Source organism: Sus scrofa, chromosome 2 (genome assembly GCF_054392235.1).
Source record: "Sus scrofa isolate SSC_HxYL_T2T_F1_AM1 chromosome 2, Sscrofa_HxYL_maternal_Yorkshire_Landrace_v2.0, whole genome shotgun sequence".
Lineage (NCBI taxonomy): Eukaryota > Metazoa > Chordata > Mammalia > Artiodactyla > Suidae > Sus > Sus scrofa.
Window position 1 is genome coordinate 95,452,685 of NC_139384.1, and position 15,639 is coordinate 95,468,323.

General features: G+C 45.1%; 2 protein-coding genes and 1 long non-coding RNA gene across 7 annotated transcripts in view; 2 read left to right on the forward strand and 1 right to left on the reverse strand.

The window, feature by feature from the left end:
• LOC146405586 (uncharacterized) overlaps window positions 1-1,447 on the forward strand; it is a 237,750-nt gene extending 236,303 nt beyond the window's left edge. The window contains exon 4 of the long non-coding RNA XR_014838089.1: window positions 1,382-1,447. This is a non-coding gene — a long non-coding RNA (uncharacterized LOC146405586). The remainder of the gene's footprint in view (window positions 1-1,381) is intronic.
• Window positions 1,448-7,199: 5,752 nt separating this feature from the next.
• Window positions 7,200-10,920, reverse strand: LOC106509481 (uncharacterized). The gene is made up of 3 exons (XM_013994924.3): window positions 10,824-10,920; window positions 9,539-10,155; window positions 7,200-9,039 (listed from the first exon to the last, which is right to left on the reverse strand). The coding sequence occupies exons 1-3, from the start codon at window positions 10,918-10,920 to the stop codon at window positions 8,833-8,835; spliced, it is 921 nt and encodes a 306-aa protein (XP_013850378.2). The 3' UTR covers window positions 7,200-8,832.
• Window positions 9,734-15,639, forward strand: part of SV2C (synaptic vesicle glycoprotein 2C) — a 247,038-nt gene continuing 241,132 nt past the window's right edge. Inside the window, exons 1-3 of one of the 5 annotated variants that reach the window (XM_021084457.2) lie at window positions 9,765-9,971; window positions 10,697-10,770; window positions 13,799-13,909. The gene's annotated coding sequence lies outside the window, so the exon portion shown is untranslated. Of the gene's footprint in view, window positions 9,972-10,206; window positions 10,228-10,368; window positions 10,509-10,696; window positions 10,771-13,798; window positions 13,910-15,639 lie in introns of those variants that run through there. The other 4 variants (XM_021084459.2, XM_021084455.2, XM_021084460.2 and 1 more) reach the window with 4 other exon arrangements.

Here is a 15,639-nt window from a genome sequence, read left to right on the forward strand (position 1 = left end):
TTATGTATGTAGCTGTTTCTACTTGGAGTGAGTCCCAGCATCCAGAGATGCTGCTGATCTGATGCACCACAGTGGGAACTCCAATTATTAATACATTTCTTAATGTTGGACTATACTTTCATCATAAAACTTATGAGGTCATGGTTTACCCTTTTTTTTTTTTTTATTGTGTCAAACTCAGTTTTGCTGGTGTTTTCTTAAGGGTTTTTCATGATTGAGATTGGCCTGTAATTTTTATTCTTTTTGTATTATTGCTGTGAAGTTTTTTATATCACAGTTTTCTAGTTTCATAATTAATTGCATAGCTTTTGATTTTTTTTTACCCTTCCAAATAGTTAACATACTAGCAATTATCTGACCTAAAAAAGTTGAAAAAATAATTTTGTCTATATTCTTACTTAAATCCTAAAACACTAGAAGAGCTGAAGAGTTTCTATAAAACCTGTGTAAGAGAAAAAGTATAACTAGGACAAAATAAACCATTTGTATAGGAGTATCATGACTTTTACTGATACTAAAAATGGAAAGAAATGTTCCCTTGGGGTTCCTTAAAGACTGAGCTGCCTGACCTAGTGACCAAAGCCCTTATCACCATCCGCTCCTGCCACACTAATGAGACTGTTTCTTAAAATATCCTGATATGTAGGTGTATAGCATATTTTCAAAATACAATGAATAAAATTGGCAAAGTGCAACAAAATGTCAAGTGCAAAAAACAAAAGGAAATCATCACAGGTATGTGGCTTTCCCTGATGGTCTGACATAATATAAGTATAGCGTTCAGAGTTTCAAATGGATGCATTGCTGGTCTTCAGGCCCTTCATAAATATTTTTTTGTTACAACTGAACTCTTGAAAAGCAATGAGCAGTTATAATCACTTTCTGCCAAGAATCTGGGGTGCAGATTTTCTATATTGACACCATATGTTTGAGGCTCAACCAAGGAGGGAAGGGGCTGCCATCTTTTACAAGCCTTCTCTCTGACTCGATGGCTACTCTGTATGTCTGGGCAGCTCCCCTCATTCTCATGCCCGATGGGGGCTGTGGGATCTGCAGAACGACCCTTGTCTCAGATCTCTCCACCTTGCACTCTCTACCTTCCCCTCAAGCTCCCGCACCCCTAAGCCTAGCCAAGGACCTACTGTATAGCAAAGGGAACTCTACACAGTACTCTGCAATAACCGGTATGGGAAAAGAATCTGAAAAGGAAGGGATCCATATATATGTATAACTGAATCACTTTGCTGTACACCTGAAACTTATACAATATTGTGAGTCAGCTATACTCCAATGTAAAATAAATATTAAAAAATAAAGTCTGACACCCCTGATTGTCACTGAGCTGCCCTGATATGGATACCTCTTGTTTTGTCTCACACAGAACCTCTCCTCTCTCTTCCTCTGGGAACTGCATCCTGGTTTCCTGCAAATGGCCCTGGGAATCCTGGTGAGCGTGTCCCTCAGGCACCGATTCAGACTCTCCTAAGAAGCCCAGGCTGGTCACAAAGGACTAAAGGCAGAGCTCTCTTTTAGAGAGCCTCCTCAGAGCTCAGCAATCTCCTGACTCCTGTTTTTCACAGACCAGGCTCTTCAGTTCTTCCTGAAATTCTGATTGATTCCTTTTTCTAAACAATCTGGTGGGGGTTTTGTTTGTTTGTTTGTTTGTTTTGCCTAGGTTAGCCTTAGCTTCATTTTCTGTGGTTTGTAGACCTCAGGCTCTCATAGGGACTCATACCTAGACTCTAGTTCTCTGTGGTGCCTTTGGAACATTGTTTCAGTTGTCCTGTCTGCTGGTTTATCACCTTGGCTGCCTTTCTGGGAGCTGTGTAAGATCACCCTCCATGCTCTGCAGCCTGAAATCTAGTCTTGCCTCAGGACCAGTCCAGGACCCCAGCCCACATCCAAGATGCTAGGCATCTCAGATCCTGGCAGAGAAAACCAGGCCTGGTACCCTAAGTTCCTGGGAAATGTTACCAGCCTGAACTCTTATCTGATCTTTGCTGCCCACCTGCCCATGTTCTAAGCAGAGTTTTGCCAACTTGCTGCCCTCGCTCTAGGGGTCCTCAGCAAGCACCCTGTTTGCACATAGTTGTGTCCAGATAGGAGGAAGGAGAGGTTCCCTCATCTCCTGCTATAGAAACAGTTGTGCCTTCAGTCTCATGCCCAGGCCTTGTTCTCCCAGGCAAGTGTCTACCATCACTGAGGCCAAGGCCCTCAGTAAGGATACAGGTAGCAACTTGTGACGGTATAACTTTAGTCTCTTCTTTACTGATGGGAATCCTGGTGTGCTTTGCAGGTAAGAATGCAAACACTTGCCCTCTCTAGGATCCTGAGGTTTATCATAAGCACCTCAAAGACCACTGACCATTCCCACTGTTCTCTAAGCTCTTTGTCCCTAGGTGTCTGGATCTTGTCTTCTTCTGGAAAGGTGATTTATGGAAGGTGACCGTGGAAGTTGTATTTTACCAAGATGAGATCTGGCTTGTGGGTTAAGTTGCAGCCGTCTTCTGGTACCTTATGAAAACTGTTTTATGATCTCTTGGTTTTAATCTGTCTGGTTGATATGCCAGGGAAGTCTACACTGAGCACTCTGAGAACCAGTAACCCAGAATATCCTCTACCCTCTATACCATTTCTGCATTACCTCTGGGATAACCTAAAGAGATGTATTTTTTAGATCTCTTCAGTGGAATTCCTGAACCAACTTCTGTTCTTCCAAGGGGTCCCTGAACCTACATCCCCAGAAAGCCTTCAGAAATGAGCTACCTCTTTGGGAAATAGGAATTTCACAGCATTAAGTTCACATCTGAGGTAATGAGTCAGAGGGACAAGATAGAGCCACCATAATTTTAAGGTACCCACTAGTAACCTGACTCTGCCTTCTGTGGGATAAATGAAATGGGTGGAAAGAAGAAAAGAAGCTTCTTCCCCAGCACTTTAGGGAGCAAATAAGTAGTTCACAGATCCAAATACTGAACTTTTAGTAAATGCCAAAATAAGACTTAGTGCCAAAATGAGACCTAATGCCAAAATGAGACTTTCTATTCTCTCCCTGGGAATTGACAGTAGCCTGGGATGGGCTTAATTTGACCTTGCATCAGTCATGAAGGTGGGAAGCTACCTTCTTGGAATTTGCAGAGAACCCCTGGCAAGTGTGTGGCAAGAGACGCTAAGCTCCACCTGATCCCTTGGGTCCCGTTATTAAAGAACCTATAGTTCAGGGCTGCCACTGAATACAGAAATGAGCTCAGGTTGTATCATGGGAGATCTAATGTCCATATAAGATGCATTTTTTTGTGCAATAAGTGGTTAATGTGGCACCCAGCAAACACTTCTTGTGACTTGAAGTGGAGTAAAAGGATAGTTTTAAAATATTTTTAGCAGCAGGGAACGGATTTAATCTAAAACTATTCATACCAAATTTTTCCATCATTAACATTTATGGTGTTGCTACCTCTTAAAATAAAAAGCTATTTGGGGCCCAAGTTGGTCAGCACCAATACCTATGGGTCATGCTAAAAATAGAAGTGAATCTAACTTCCTGAAAGCATACTACATGCATTTTTAATAGCTAAATCATATGGGAAAATCAGCATGTCTATTATTAAAATGGAAAAGCTGAATGTTAGAACACTAATTTAGAGCAGGAAGATTATGCAAGACAAATTCTGAACATGGAAACGATAATTCTCCCTAGAGCAGGAAAATAATTTAATAGAGTTCAATGTATTAACAAACCTGTGGTCACCTGTTAAAAAGGAAAATCCAGCCAGTGATAGTGTGGAAGACCCAATGGGAATATTCATATTTGGGCTATAAATCACTTGGATACAGATGATCAGAACACTTGCCATAGAGTTTAGAGCTGCAACAGAAGTCACTGAAAGAAAAACAGAAGTAAAATATTCAGAAAGATTACTCTTGCCACAAAATGGGTATATGTGGGTTTTTTTTTTAAATTCTAAATTAAAGCATAATTAAAACTGTAGGAATGTTAGAGGTTTCTCAAGGTATGATACTGTTGTTATTCCTCCAAAGAAGGCATTGCAGAATTTGAATCTATCATCAGTCTCTCATATGGAAAGACCCTTGAAAAGTCTCATTTTGAGAGTTCCCGCCATGGCTCAGTGGTTAACAAACCCGACTAGTATCCGTGAGGACGCGGTTTTGATCCCTGGCCTCGCTCAGTGGGTTAAGGATCCGGCATTGCTGTGAGCTGTGGTGTAGGTCGCAGATGCAGCTCGGGTCCTGCGTTGCTGTGGCTGCGGTGTAGGCTGGCAGCTGTACCTCCGATTCGACCCCTAGCCTGGAAAACTCCATATGCTGCACGTGTGGTCCTAAAAAGCAAAAAAAAAAAAAAAAAGGCTCATTTTGGAAAGAGGAGTTCATGAAGGAATGTAGAAGGTGAATTAAATGTTTGAATGATTATTCACATGTATTTAGCACCTCTTATATAGAAAGCATTCAATTTAGGAAGTTTGTGGGATTTCAAAAGGCTGTGGTGCTTGCTATAGGAAATGAGGCAGAATTACTCAGAACCAACTGGTAAGTAATGTGCGCCATCTGTGCTGTCGAACCTTAGAGTGTGGGGCTGATTATGGCTGGCTTTGCACAGTAGGTTGTCTTGGTGTGGGGTTAAGGTGTGAGTACGTGTAGTTTTTTGTCTGTTTATAAATTTTATTGGAGTGTAGGTGATTTACAATCTTGTGTTAGTTTCAGGTGTACAGCAAATTGAATTAGCCGTACATATACATATATCCATTCTTTTTCAGATTCTTTTCCCATATAAGCCATCACAGACCATGTGTAGTTTACTGAAGACGTGATCTTATCAAATACCATGAGCAGGCAGGGAAGTGAGACAAGGAAGAGAGAAAAGTCAATAAATTTGTTAACAAGTTGGTGACCAACGTATGGTTGGTGACCACCTGGGTGCTATCCCACCACATAGAATGGTCCTCAGAATTGTCCCCCCGTGAGGCAAGAACACTGAAGCATGCACCTGTCAACTCCCATCCTCCCTTGGTTGAGGGTTCACAAGCCTGTTGTGCAAGCCCTGGAGGAGTGAAGTCAGAGACTGGCCGAGTCACCCTGGCTGCTTGGTCATCAGCACCTGCTCTGTGCCCAAAGCTCTGGTGGAAATGGACATGAGACACACACAGATGGGCTTAGGCATTGACACTTTATTCAAAGACACTAGCGCAGCTGTTGAGAAGTTTGGAGCAGGTGAGTTGTCTACTTGCAGCAGTGCGTCTCCCAGGTGTCTCCAAACCAATGCTGGGACCCCACACTATTGTATGAGGTGACTCCCGTTTTCTCTGCCCCTGTTCAGGTATCAGGGCTCCTCTGCCTGGGACCAAGACCTCAGGAACACAGCCTCTGCAGTGCGTCTTATCAGTAAGTAGTCACATGCAATGAGGCTAGACATTTTCTGAGTGACAAAGTGACTTTATTCTAGACATGTGGATACATATGGGAACAAACTGCTTAGAGAGGGACAATTATGGCCCTGGGAGTACATGCAGGGTTCAGCCCTGAACAGCTTATAGTTTCCTTTAGTTCATCTCTCTCCTTCTTACCCAGAAGGGCTTCCAAACATCAAATTCTGCCTCTTTTTACCAAGGGCTGTTTCTTGTGGGCTCTTCTTCTCCCTTTGCCATCTCCACCCTCATACAGATGCTTAAGTGACATGCTACCTTCCCCTCTGAGCCACCAGAGGAGGCTAGAGGCCACTCTAGCTTCTCCTTTCCAGACCCTGCCTAAGGCAGCTCCTTCCTTGGCAAATCGAGCAGAAGATTCTTCCAGATCTGAGTTTTCATTGAGCTTTTTTTTTTTTTTTTTCATTTTCAGCCTTCCATCTGGACTCCTAACGTTTCCATTTTGCTTGTTAATATCCTGAAGCCGTACTAGCTTTAAGCAAATGTTTGCCAAACACAGTCTATGATCTAGGGACCAACAGATGGAGACGTCCTTCTTGTTTTCTCAATAGAAATGAACTTGACACACAGCTCAATTTAAATGAGTAGACATTTGTGGAGAAGCTACCATGTGCCACATACTCTTTTAGAGTAGGGGATAGCATAAGTGTGAAGAGTGCTTTCAGCTGCGAGGAAAAGACTCAAGTGTTTTGTGTTTGTTTGTTTGTTTGTTTTTTTAATAAGGAAATTGATGACACAACAGAGATAGGGCTATTTCAGGTGGGGTACAGAGCTCTGGCTCCACTACTCTGAATTCACTTGGCTTTTATATCCTTCATGTGTTTTGTCACTAGACTACCATTTCTGCATGGTTACAGTACATTTGCAGAAGATCTATATGTCACATTTAGGCATGATAATGTCTAAAACCAGAAATCAGACCTTTGTTTTCATTCAAATTTTCAGAAGTGAGGAAACCATTCCCAAAAGCTCTGTAGAAGTGTTCCCTTCACATGCCATTGGCCAGAACTGTATATAACATGTCTATGCCCAAAACCAATCACTGGAAGGGGGAATGGGATCACATGACTGGTTTGAACCAATCAAGATGTACTGAGGTCAACCCCTAAAGTACAGTGGCTGTGTGAAAATGGTGGATGTAGGGATCAGAGGTCAGAGTGAGCATCTCCCTGGTAGCAGGAGGAAGATGGTGGTGGAGTCATCTTGGGAGAGACGTGTGGGCTGCTGCCACCATGGAACTTCAGTACCAATAATGGCAGAATGGACTGGGGGATCCATTCCCAAGGTCCAACAAGCTGTAGATCTATACTTGAATGGATGCAGCCTTGAAACATTAGAATGTAGGGGTGAAAAATGCACTTGGGATTCTGGGGCTGCTTGTGGTGACTGATGTAAATAGGCATTAAGGGCTTAATGAGATTAATATTAGATTTAAGACAGCATGTTGGGAAAGCTGTGAGTATTGGAGGTGAGAAAGATGGATGTCTGTGCCTCACTCTTGATCCCTGATGATGGATAAGGAAAACTAGAAAGGTGTGGCCTTAGTCCAGGTGTGACCTTAATTTAAAATGCTGTTCTGGAAGCTAGGTGTTACTGTAAGCTTCCAGAAGCATCTTGGAGTACCTGCACTCCATGGCACAACCTGGCACTCATTCTGGCTACTAAAAGGAAGGGGGACTGATGTTTATTCTGTGCCCACTATGTGCTAGACACTGTGCTTGAGTGTGTTATCAAATGTAATCACCGAGGCATCTGTACTTAGTATGAATTATTTTTATTGAAACTACTTTGTAGGTGTGAAGACAGATCTTTGATGCTCACTGGATGTCTTTAATGGCTTGCTTTCTAGTATCACAAACACACACACTGCGCTGAGAAATAACATTTCTGATTTGTAGGTGGAGAGTGACTTTAGGATTTTATGGGGACAAGGCAGGTATCCCCTTTACTCTCCATCAGCCCCTACAAGACAAGGGTTTTAAGGAGAGAAAGCGTGAACAAGACTGTTCTGAGTGCTGGATCCAATAGGCCTGGGGCCAAGGGATGCACCAGGTAGAACCCTAGAATGTGAGGGGCTCTGGAGGGGAAGACAAGGAGCCCATGCCCACCATGATCCTGAGAATGTGTGATGTGCTCCAGAGACACATCAAAATACCCTCCTCCAACACGATCTGGTCTTAAATCAGATGTTTCCTGCAAATATGCAATCAGGAATTTTCCTGTAGGAGCTGCTATCTTCAAGTGCATCAAGACATGAAAACTCAGCAGCAAGAGAAATTGATACACTCCTTTAAATATCTTTCATGGATAGCACAGGGGAATGATTTAAGGGAGAGACAGCAAAGCATAGAGCATTTTTAAGGTTTGTGTTACGGTTTTTTGAACTTACATCACTGGAGAAACAATCCATAATACTGTGAAGTTCTCAAGAGGGTATCCACTTGGGAACCCAGTGATTTACCAGCACATTTTGCAGTTTAGAGCTCAAAATTACGTATGTATGTATATAATATGTAGACAATCTGAGTAAGATTTATGATTTTTTAAAAGTTCACAATTTTATTTCCAATGCTGGATTTATAGGCATTCCCATGAGATATATATGCCTTCTCATGGTAACAACACAGTAATTTTAGCCTACACAATTTAAATGATTTCTCAATGTAGAAGGATCCATGACATGCAAATGAGTGTGTTCCCTGATTTTCACATTGCCTGACCACTTTTCAGCACCACATGTAGTTGCCAACTGCAATGTCTTTAACCAAAACAAGACCCAGGCAGGCTTTCAAAGACCAGCGCAGCAAGTGTAGGTTTTATGAGACACGGTAATCATAAACTCTAGTATGCTGGACATGGAGAGAAGGGAAAGTTACAGGTCTCTTTTCTTCCTTCACAGTATTAGGCTTAATGGCACAAACCAAGCTGGAAGGCTCATGTTAAAACACCGCTGGGGTGAACCACCTCATTCCCACCAGTCTCTCCGGGCAGAATTTTGTCTGAGATGCAAGATATCTCCCCTTTTTGGCACATGCACATGTAGTATTTATATCCACACATCCATACTCAATCATCCAGGCATATTTACATGAATAGAACACATTGGCAGATAGACTCTGTGTGTGTGTGTGTGTGTGTGTGTGTGTGTGTGTGTGTGTGAGAGAGAGAGAGAGAGGGGGGGGGGGGGGAGGGAGAGGGAGAGGGAGAGAGAGATTTCCACCCTTGGCAGCCTACTTAGGCTTTGCGCTTTGTCTTGCCTCGGGTCACCCACCACCGAAGCAGTGATCGCGGGGAAGCCATCTGCCTGTGCAGCCGCTTCCCTTCCGGACCTGGTTCTGTAGAAGCAGGGACCTGGCAGTGTGGGGGACAGGGGAAGCCCCAGTTCCCGCAATGTCTAGGTGACAGCGCAGGAGGTGGGGGTGAGGGTGGGGAGGGGGAAGGGGCGGCTGCCGAAGGCCCTCCTGTGCTGCGGTGGGGTGGCTGAGCCAGTCTTGGGTGTGGCCTCGTTGGGGCAGGTTTCTCCCAAGCGGCGGAACCCTGCAGCTTTGAAATGAGGAAGCTCGATCCGGGGTCTCCAGCAGTGCAAGGGGGCGAAATGTTCCTGAAAATACAAACAAAATTCTCTTGGCTTTTTTTTTTTTTTTTTTCCTCTTTTAAAAATATTAGGTAGTTTCTCCTTAAAAGGCCATTTCGAAAGTCTGCCTGTGAGTCCGGCTGTCTGGCCCTCCCGTGCTTTGGGGCGACCCCAGGCACCCGGCGAAGTTTCCTCCTGTTTACCCCTACTGCGCCCCAAGCTTCGCCTCGACTTGTATGCCAGCGTTGGGGTGGGAAGGGGTGAGCGAGCGACCTAGTCCGGGCCGGTGGTTCCCTGGAAACCGAGTCAAAGTTAGCACGTCAGTCTCAGGTCCAGAAAGAGGAGGCAAACCCCTTTTATCCTGACACAGCCGGGTCTAGCATTCAGAACTCCTTGTCCCGCCGGACCAGACCCGAGGCGCCGCCCCCATATGCGCAAGGCAAAGTAACAGCCAGTGACTAATTAAGGACTGGGGCCCTTTCCTTCCTCCCGCTGGGAACTTGAGCCCTGACTTCTCCAAAAGTACCTGCAACTTGGGGGTGGCCTTAGCCGCCTCTCCTCGCCCGCCATCCCGCGCGGTGGCAGCGCCTAGCACCGGGACTTCCCGGAGCGCGTCAACCCGCTCAGCACCAAGTCGTGCGCGGCTCCCGCCTCCCCCGCGCGCCGTGACTCCCTCCCTGCGCGCTGCTCGTACTCTCGCTACGCCGTCGCCCGGCACTGCAGCACCGGGGGGAGGAGGCGAGGCGGTGGAGGAGGAGGAGGACCGCAGCGTGCAAACCGGGAGCCACTTTCCCGCCCCTCCTCTCGCCGCTGACACGTTCAGAGGAGTTACCTCTCCGCGCGCTGCAGGAGAGAGCGGCAGACGGAGGCGGCCCCGGGGAACGAGCCGGAGCGACGCCCGCGCGGCCGCGGCTGAAGCGCTGACACCCCTGGGCGGAGGGTCCCTGGCGGCTGGAGCGGTGAGTGAGGGACCCTGGCAGCGGTGGCAGGATTTCCTGCCGCTACTTAATTTCCCTTCCAGACCCAGAGGCCGGAACTGCAGCTTGGGGAACTTTTCGTAGCCTTTTAGAAGAGCAACTTTGCCCCACCTGCCCTTCGGGAAGCGGTTGCAGGTGCTAGGTGATGCCCGCCCGGACGCCTTTACTGGAGTGGGACCGAGAAAGACGGGGTAAAGTAGGTCGAGTGACACCCCCGCCCACCCCCCGGTTGCCCGGGGTAAGTCAGGGGATACAGGCGCGCTTTATCCCAGATTCCAGATTCCCGGGAGGAGGCAGGTGGCAGGCGCGGGGATGCGGGGGCAGCGCCTGCCTTCTGCGGGGACCTCAACGATCCTTTGGTTGCATAGTTTGACGGGCAGGGGGAGGCAGCTTCAAAACAAGCAGCTCCGAAACCCTGACCAAGTGTCCGACCTGTACCCGCACCTAGCCTTGGGCTCAACTTTTAGGTGGGGATCCCTCTGCAGACGTGCGGGTGGCAGGAGAGCAGAGGCAGCCGCGGTAAGCGCTGGGGGAGCCTATAAAAAACATCGGGGATTTTAAAACTATTCCACATCAATCCCCAAAGCCCTGTTTAGTGTTTACGGGAGGGATGGAGAACGGGAAACTCGCGGGGCTGTTTATGTTGGCACTTGATTACACTACGCCTTCATTCAGCAAAAACCTATTGAGCGTTTACTGTGTTCTAGGCACGGCTAAATAGATGGACCTGTATGAGGCTCAGCTGGGAGAGGGGCCAGTTGCTCCTAAAGTAACTACCGAGGTAATTTCAGGTGGTGAGGAGGGTTGTGGAGACGATCATTTAACCCATTTAACTCTTTATCTCGGCGGGCTCTTTGCTCTTATCCGGGGTTCTAGAACTGGGAAGACTTTTCTCTGGCGTGCCGAGGGAACAGCCCCGGGCTGGGCCCATTAGGACTGCGGAATATGGTGACGAACTTGGCAGGGGGCAGCCGGCACCCCGACGCAGGTGCACAACGCAGAGCCTTAGTGTGGGCGTACGGGGACCTCAGGCGCCCAGCGCGCGGGGGCGGAGGGGTCAGGGGCTGAGTCACTGTGGCTGGAGGTGCTGCCTGGACGGTCAGAGCTGGGGAGGCGGGGGAGGGGGGCGCTCGCGTCACCCTCTACGTGTGCCAGTGATGCAAATGCAGACCAGCCAGGGCCGGGCGGGGGCGAGGGTAGGGGATGGGGGAGGCGGCGGAGTCTCCGTCTGGGAGCGCGCCTGTGTGCGTCAAAGGCTCTCGGATGATGGATGCCCTGCAGCGTACCCGGCGCGGACCGCGGCGACCCGGCGAGGACGCTGGCGTGGGCCGGGGCGGGGGCGGTGGGTGTAGACTGCGGCGGGGACTGGCGGCTATGCAGGGCAGCGAGGGAAGCCCGGCAGGGCAGAGGCTGCTGGCAAGCAGGCGGCTCCGCATTGCGCCGCAGTGGCGGGAAGACGCCGCAGCGACCAGGCGCTCCCCGGGGGACCGAAAAGATAGGGCGACTTTGAAGGCGCCGCAGTAGGGATTCCCTGATGGTCTCCTCTCTGGGTGAATCTCCTCCCTTCATTTTAGCTGAGACGGCACGAGAAAGTTGTTTCATTGTAATTCTGATCCTTAATCCCGAAGGAGAATCTAGTAATCTCTTTGGCATCCACTCATTTTCAAAGGCAAGTTCTGAAAGGCCTCGTGCTTTGTGGCAAGTTTTCATGTGAAAGCTTCGATGTTGAGGTTCTTCAGTTTCTGTAGCGCCAATCCATTCCTTCACTGTTCTTCGGGAGTTTTGTTAGGCCTGGCTTCTAAGTGGGGCTTGAGAAAGGCTTACCACACAATGTGCCGCATTCCTCCTTAATAAAAACTATGTTTTTAAAAGGTACTACAGATGCATTCCCAGGTAGAAAATAAAAGGCCCAATTCACATGTCGTTCTATGTATTAAGAAAAAAAAGGGACTACACTTTCTGAAAACCTAATGGGAAAGGTTTTTGTCCAGGCTTTTCTGAAGGAGCCCAAATCTGCAGTCTGTGTGGCAAAAGGAATGAAGTGGGGTGGGGGAGTTAAAGGAAGGAAGGAAGAAAAGCTATTATTAAAGAACCCAGAGACTAGATCACAGTTTCATTTTCCCAAACATTATGTTGCTTTGGGCAAATGACTTACTCTCTTGGGTTCATCCTCCATATTCGAGAAATGTGAAAAATAAGTTGAGACTAGCTAGTCTCAAGTTACTTGTTTTGAGGACAAAGGAGAGAGCCTCAGAGAATTTTGGACATACAGCTTCTCTGTGAATGGAAAATATTATGAAACAAAGAGTCCCTTTAAGGAAGAAGAAAACACTTATCTTTTAAAAAATTCCAGAGACTTCCTGGAGCACTGTTTCTTTAATGAAATTTGGCCTTCCCTGCCAGCAAATGCAGACAATAGACTTTTCCTAGCAGTCTAATATAAAATCAAATGTCATTAACTGCTGATTCTCTGGAGAAGGGGAGGGAACGACCTCTGGATTACATCTGAGTGCTTTTGGTGATATATTAGAGAGATCAGATTTATTTTTCATGACCCAATGACAGTTAAAAGTAGCTTCTCTGGTCTAAACATCAGACTAGCCTACAAGCTTTTAGGTAAAAATTCTACTCATTATTAATGCTTGTCATAGTCTGTAAGTGTGGAAGGTCTCTCAGAGAACAGGATGCAGTTTCCTGCCCTCAGGGAATTTACCGCAAAAGGCATCAAAATGTGCAGTATATCATGTGACCACAAGTACCATAAAATCCATTTCCTATTATTAGGGATACTAGCTCTTATTCTGAGGTAAACTTGATGACATATTTCATGAATAAAAAACATCTGACATGTCAAAATGCCTTCCCAGCCATGTCACTGCATTGTTATTCATATTGCTCATGCATAATGGTAGATTTCTCTGAATAGTAAATAGTTAAAATGTTCTTTTTATTCTATGCGGCTGCATCAGGGGAAAATCTGCGATTCACCAGTGCTTCTCGGTTCCATGTTGCTGAGATTTCTGTCTGAGCCATGGTTACAACGTGTATCGTTACTCGTTAAACACAGACTTGTTATTTAGATGAAGTGGGTTTGTAAACCTACGGCTGCACTGCCCCCAGCTTTGGTGCAGTTTTGGTACAACAGTGCTAAATTAATTTTGTTTTGGCTTTTTTCATTCCAGCTCTGTTGACCAGCCCGTGTGAAATATTGCAGTGGATAGAATTTAAAGCTTCTTTCTTTATTTGACACAGTTGAAATAACAATGGGGGATTCAGTGACTGTTTTAATTCTTGCTGGAAATATGTTGTAAGAGGGTATAAAGACACCATTTAGTTTTATCACAAACACCCCTTGTAATTAGGAAGGGTCAGTAGTAGTTGCATATCACGATGGCTTCCCTTAGTGGGATGAAATGAACAAAATGTAATGAATGGAAAGGAGTGGATTGGATGGTTCGGTCCTTTCCAGTTCTAATATTCTTTCCCTCCACGAAATACAGAAAATAGGATGAGTTATATTTTAAATTTGAAATTTTCTTGTAAATAGAATATAAGGAGTTTTTGATTAGCTCATGTTAAAATTTCACATAGAGCCATGGGCTCTGTTTTTGAGGGGTAATTGGTCTATTAGATTTTGTATTAGGCCATGAGGAGTGTGGATTAAAACATTCTTTTAAGAGATGAGACTTGAAAAACAACCTCAGCTTAATGCACTGTAGATATTCAGATCAATTTAACAGGGCACCGTTTTAATGTTTTTTCCTGACCACCTAATGCATGTTATGCCTGCTCTGTCTTTTCCTCTGCAGAGTACGAAATACAAATTATTAAAACTGGACACTAAGAATTATATTGATGGGCTTCAGTCTTCTCACAGCACTTGGGCCCTCCTACAATTCAAGGGCACAGTGAGATTTATGGTAAGTTAGGCCAAGTGCTTCTCCTGTCATTTGCCACTATTTGAAAATCCTATGAACTAGAATCTTAGAATAGCTTAATAGATTGATATTCCCAAATAGTCATGTGTATGACTCTGCTGGGGAGCTTATTAAAATGGAGATTTCTGAGCCCCATCCTAGACATTCTAAATGAGTGGTGGTTTCACGGGTGGGCTCATATCATGTGACCACAAGCACCATAAAATCCATTTCCTATTATTAGGGATATTCGCTCTTATTCTGAGGTAAACTTGATGACATATTCCGTTCATCAGCCTCTGCCAAGTGGGTTGGTTGCTGTCATTTGGGGATCACAGTTGCAGAAACACTTGAACTAGTACTAGGCAATGCAGCAGGGGTCCAGAACACGTGGACTTTCTAAACTATCTTGTTTTCTTTTATATTTACGGAATATCTACTCAGAGCTCTCAGAGAAATCACATTCTGAGCTGGCAAGGTAGACTTCAGAATGACTAACTCCTTTGATAAGAGTCAGAGGTGGAGTCAGCACGTGATTGGAAGATGACTCTGTGGAGACAGATGGGCACAGGCAGAAAGAACATCATATATGACCTGTCAGTCTAGTGGCATAAAGACTGAAAACCTTAACCTTCAAGGCGCTGGTTGGTCTGGCCCCTGCTCATTTCCATAACCTCACTTTGCATAACCCCCAAACCTCTCCTATCCTAGCAACCTTCAAACATCAGTCTCCTGCTATGGCAACCTTATCACCTGCCCCAACCTGCCTTGCTCACACTAATGCCTTATGTTATTTAGATGTTAGTCCATTCTTCTCTTTCTGGGGAAGCCTCCCAGCCTCTTTGGCACGGTAAAAATCCTTCTCCCCTCACAGTGTATTTTTCCTTTTAAATAAGGTGGTTAGAGAAAAAGAGGATGCTTACATTTGAATTCATTTTTAACATAAATATCTCAAATTTTGCATGAGATGTACTTATATTAGAACATTACTGTTTATATGAAATTAAAATTTAACTGGGCATCTTGTATTTTTATTTGCTACATCTGGCAACTCTGTTTATAAATGCATTATTTTTACCATTTCCTTTAAGAAGAAAGAGAGAGAGCGATTCTTTCATTAATACCTTTCTCTCTTGACTAAACTGTTGAACTCTAGGAGTCCAGGAAGAAGATTAGGGGGAGGCCATTGTTTTGTTTGACTGTTTTCTGCCTAGTGTCTAAGGGGCTCAGTAAATATTATCAGATATTTATAATTATTTATAATTATAAATAAATATAAATTATTTTTATATAATTATGTAAATTATAAATAAATATCTGATATTTATAATTATCAGATATTTATAACGGCCCTTTTTAAAAAAATGTTATAACCATAGACAAGTTTCTTAACCTCTCAGAGCCTTAATTTCTTCAGTTGTGAAAAGATGATCTTTATATCTCCTTTTTAGGGTTATATGCAAAGTTTAAATAGGAAAAATATTCATAAAGTTCCTACCATGTCACTTTGTCAGCACCTCACACTAAGAGGTGTCTTTTCTTTTCTCCCAATGTTGGTCTTGTAAAATGAAAGGATTCCTTTTTAACGTCTGAACTCCTTCTTCTTCCTTTTAATCATAATGCAATCCTGAGTGTTTCCAGAATGCTTCCCAGATGCAAGGTATTCTGGAGATTCAGCTCAGCAGTTACAGCTATGCAGCCCTCTGTTATGGAGGGACCTAGCCAGTTATGTA

Coding starts and splice junctions, on each gene's coding strand:
- LOC106509481 (XM_013994924.3), bottom strand. CDS start 10,920: ATGGGCCCAGCCCGGGGCTGTTCCCTCGGCACGCCAGAGAAAAGTCTT. Junction 10,156..10,823: donor AGAGCCCGCCGAGATAAAGA/GTTAAATGGGTT, acceptor GTCCCACTCCAG/TAAAGGCGTCCGGGCGGGCA. Junction 9,040..9,538: donor AGGCCACCCCCAAGTTGCAG/GTACTTTTGGAG, acceptor TTGTATTTTCAG/GAACATTTCGCCCCCTTGCA.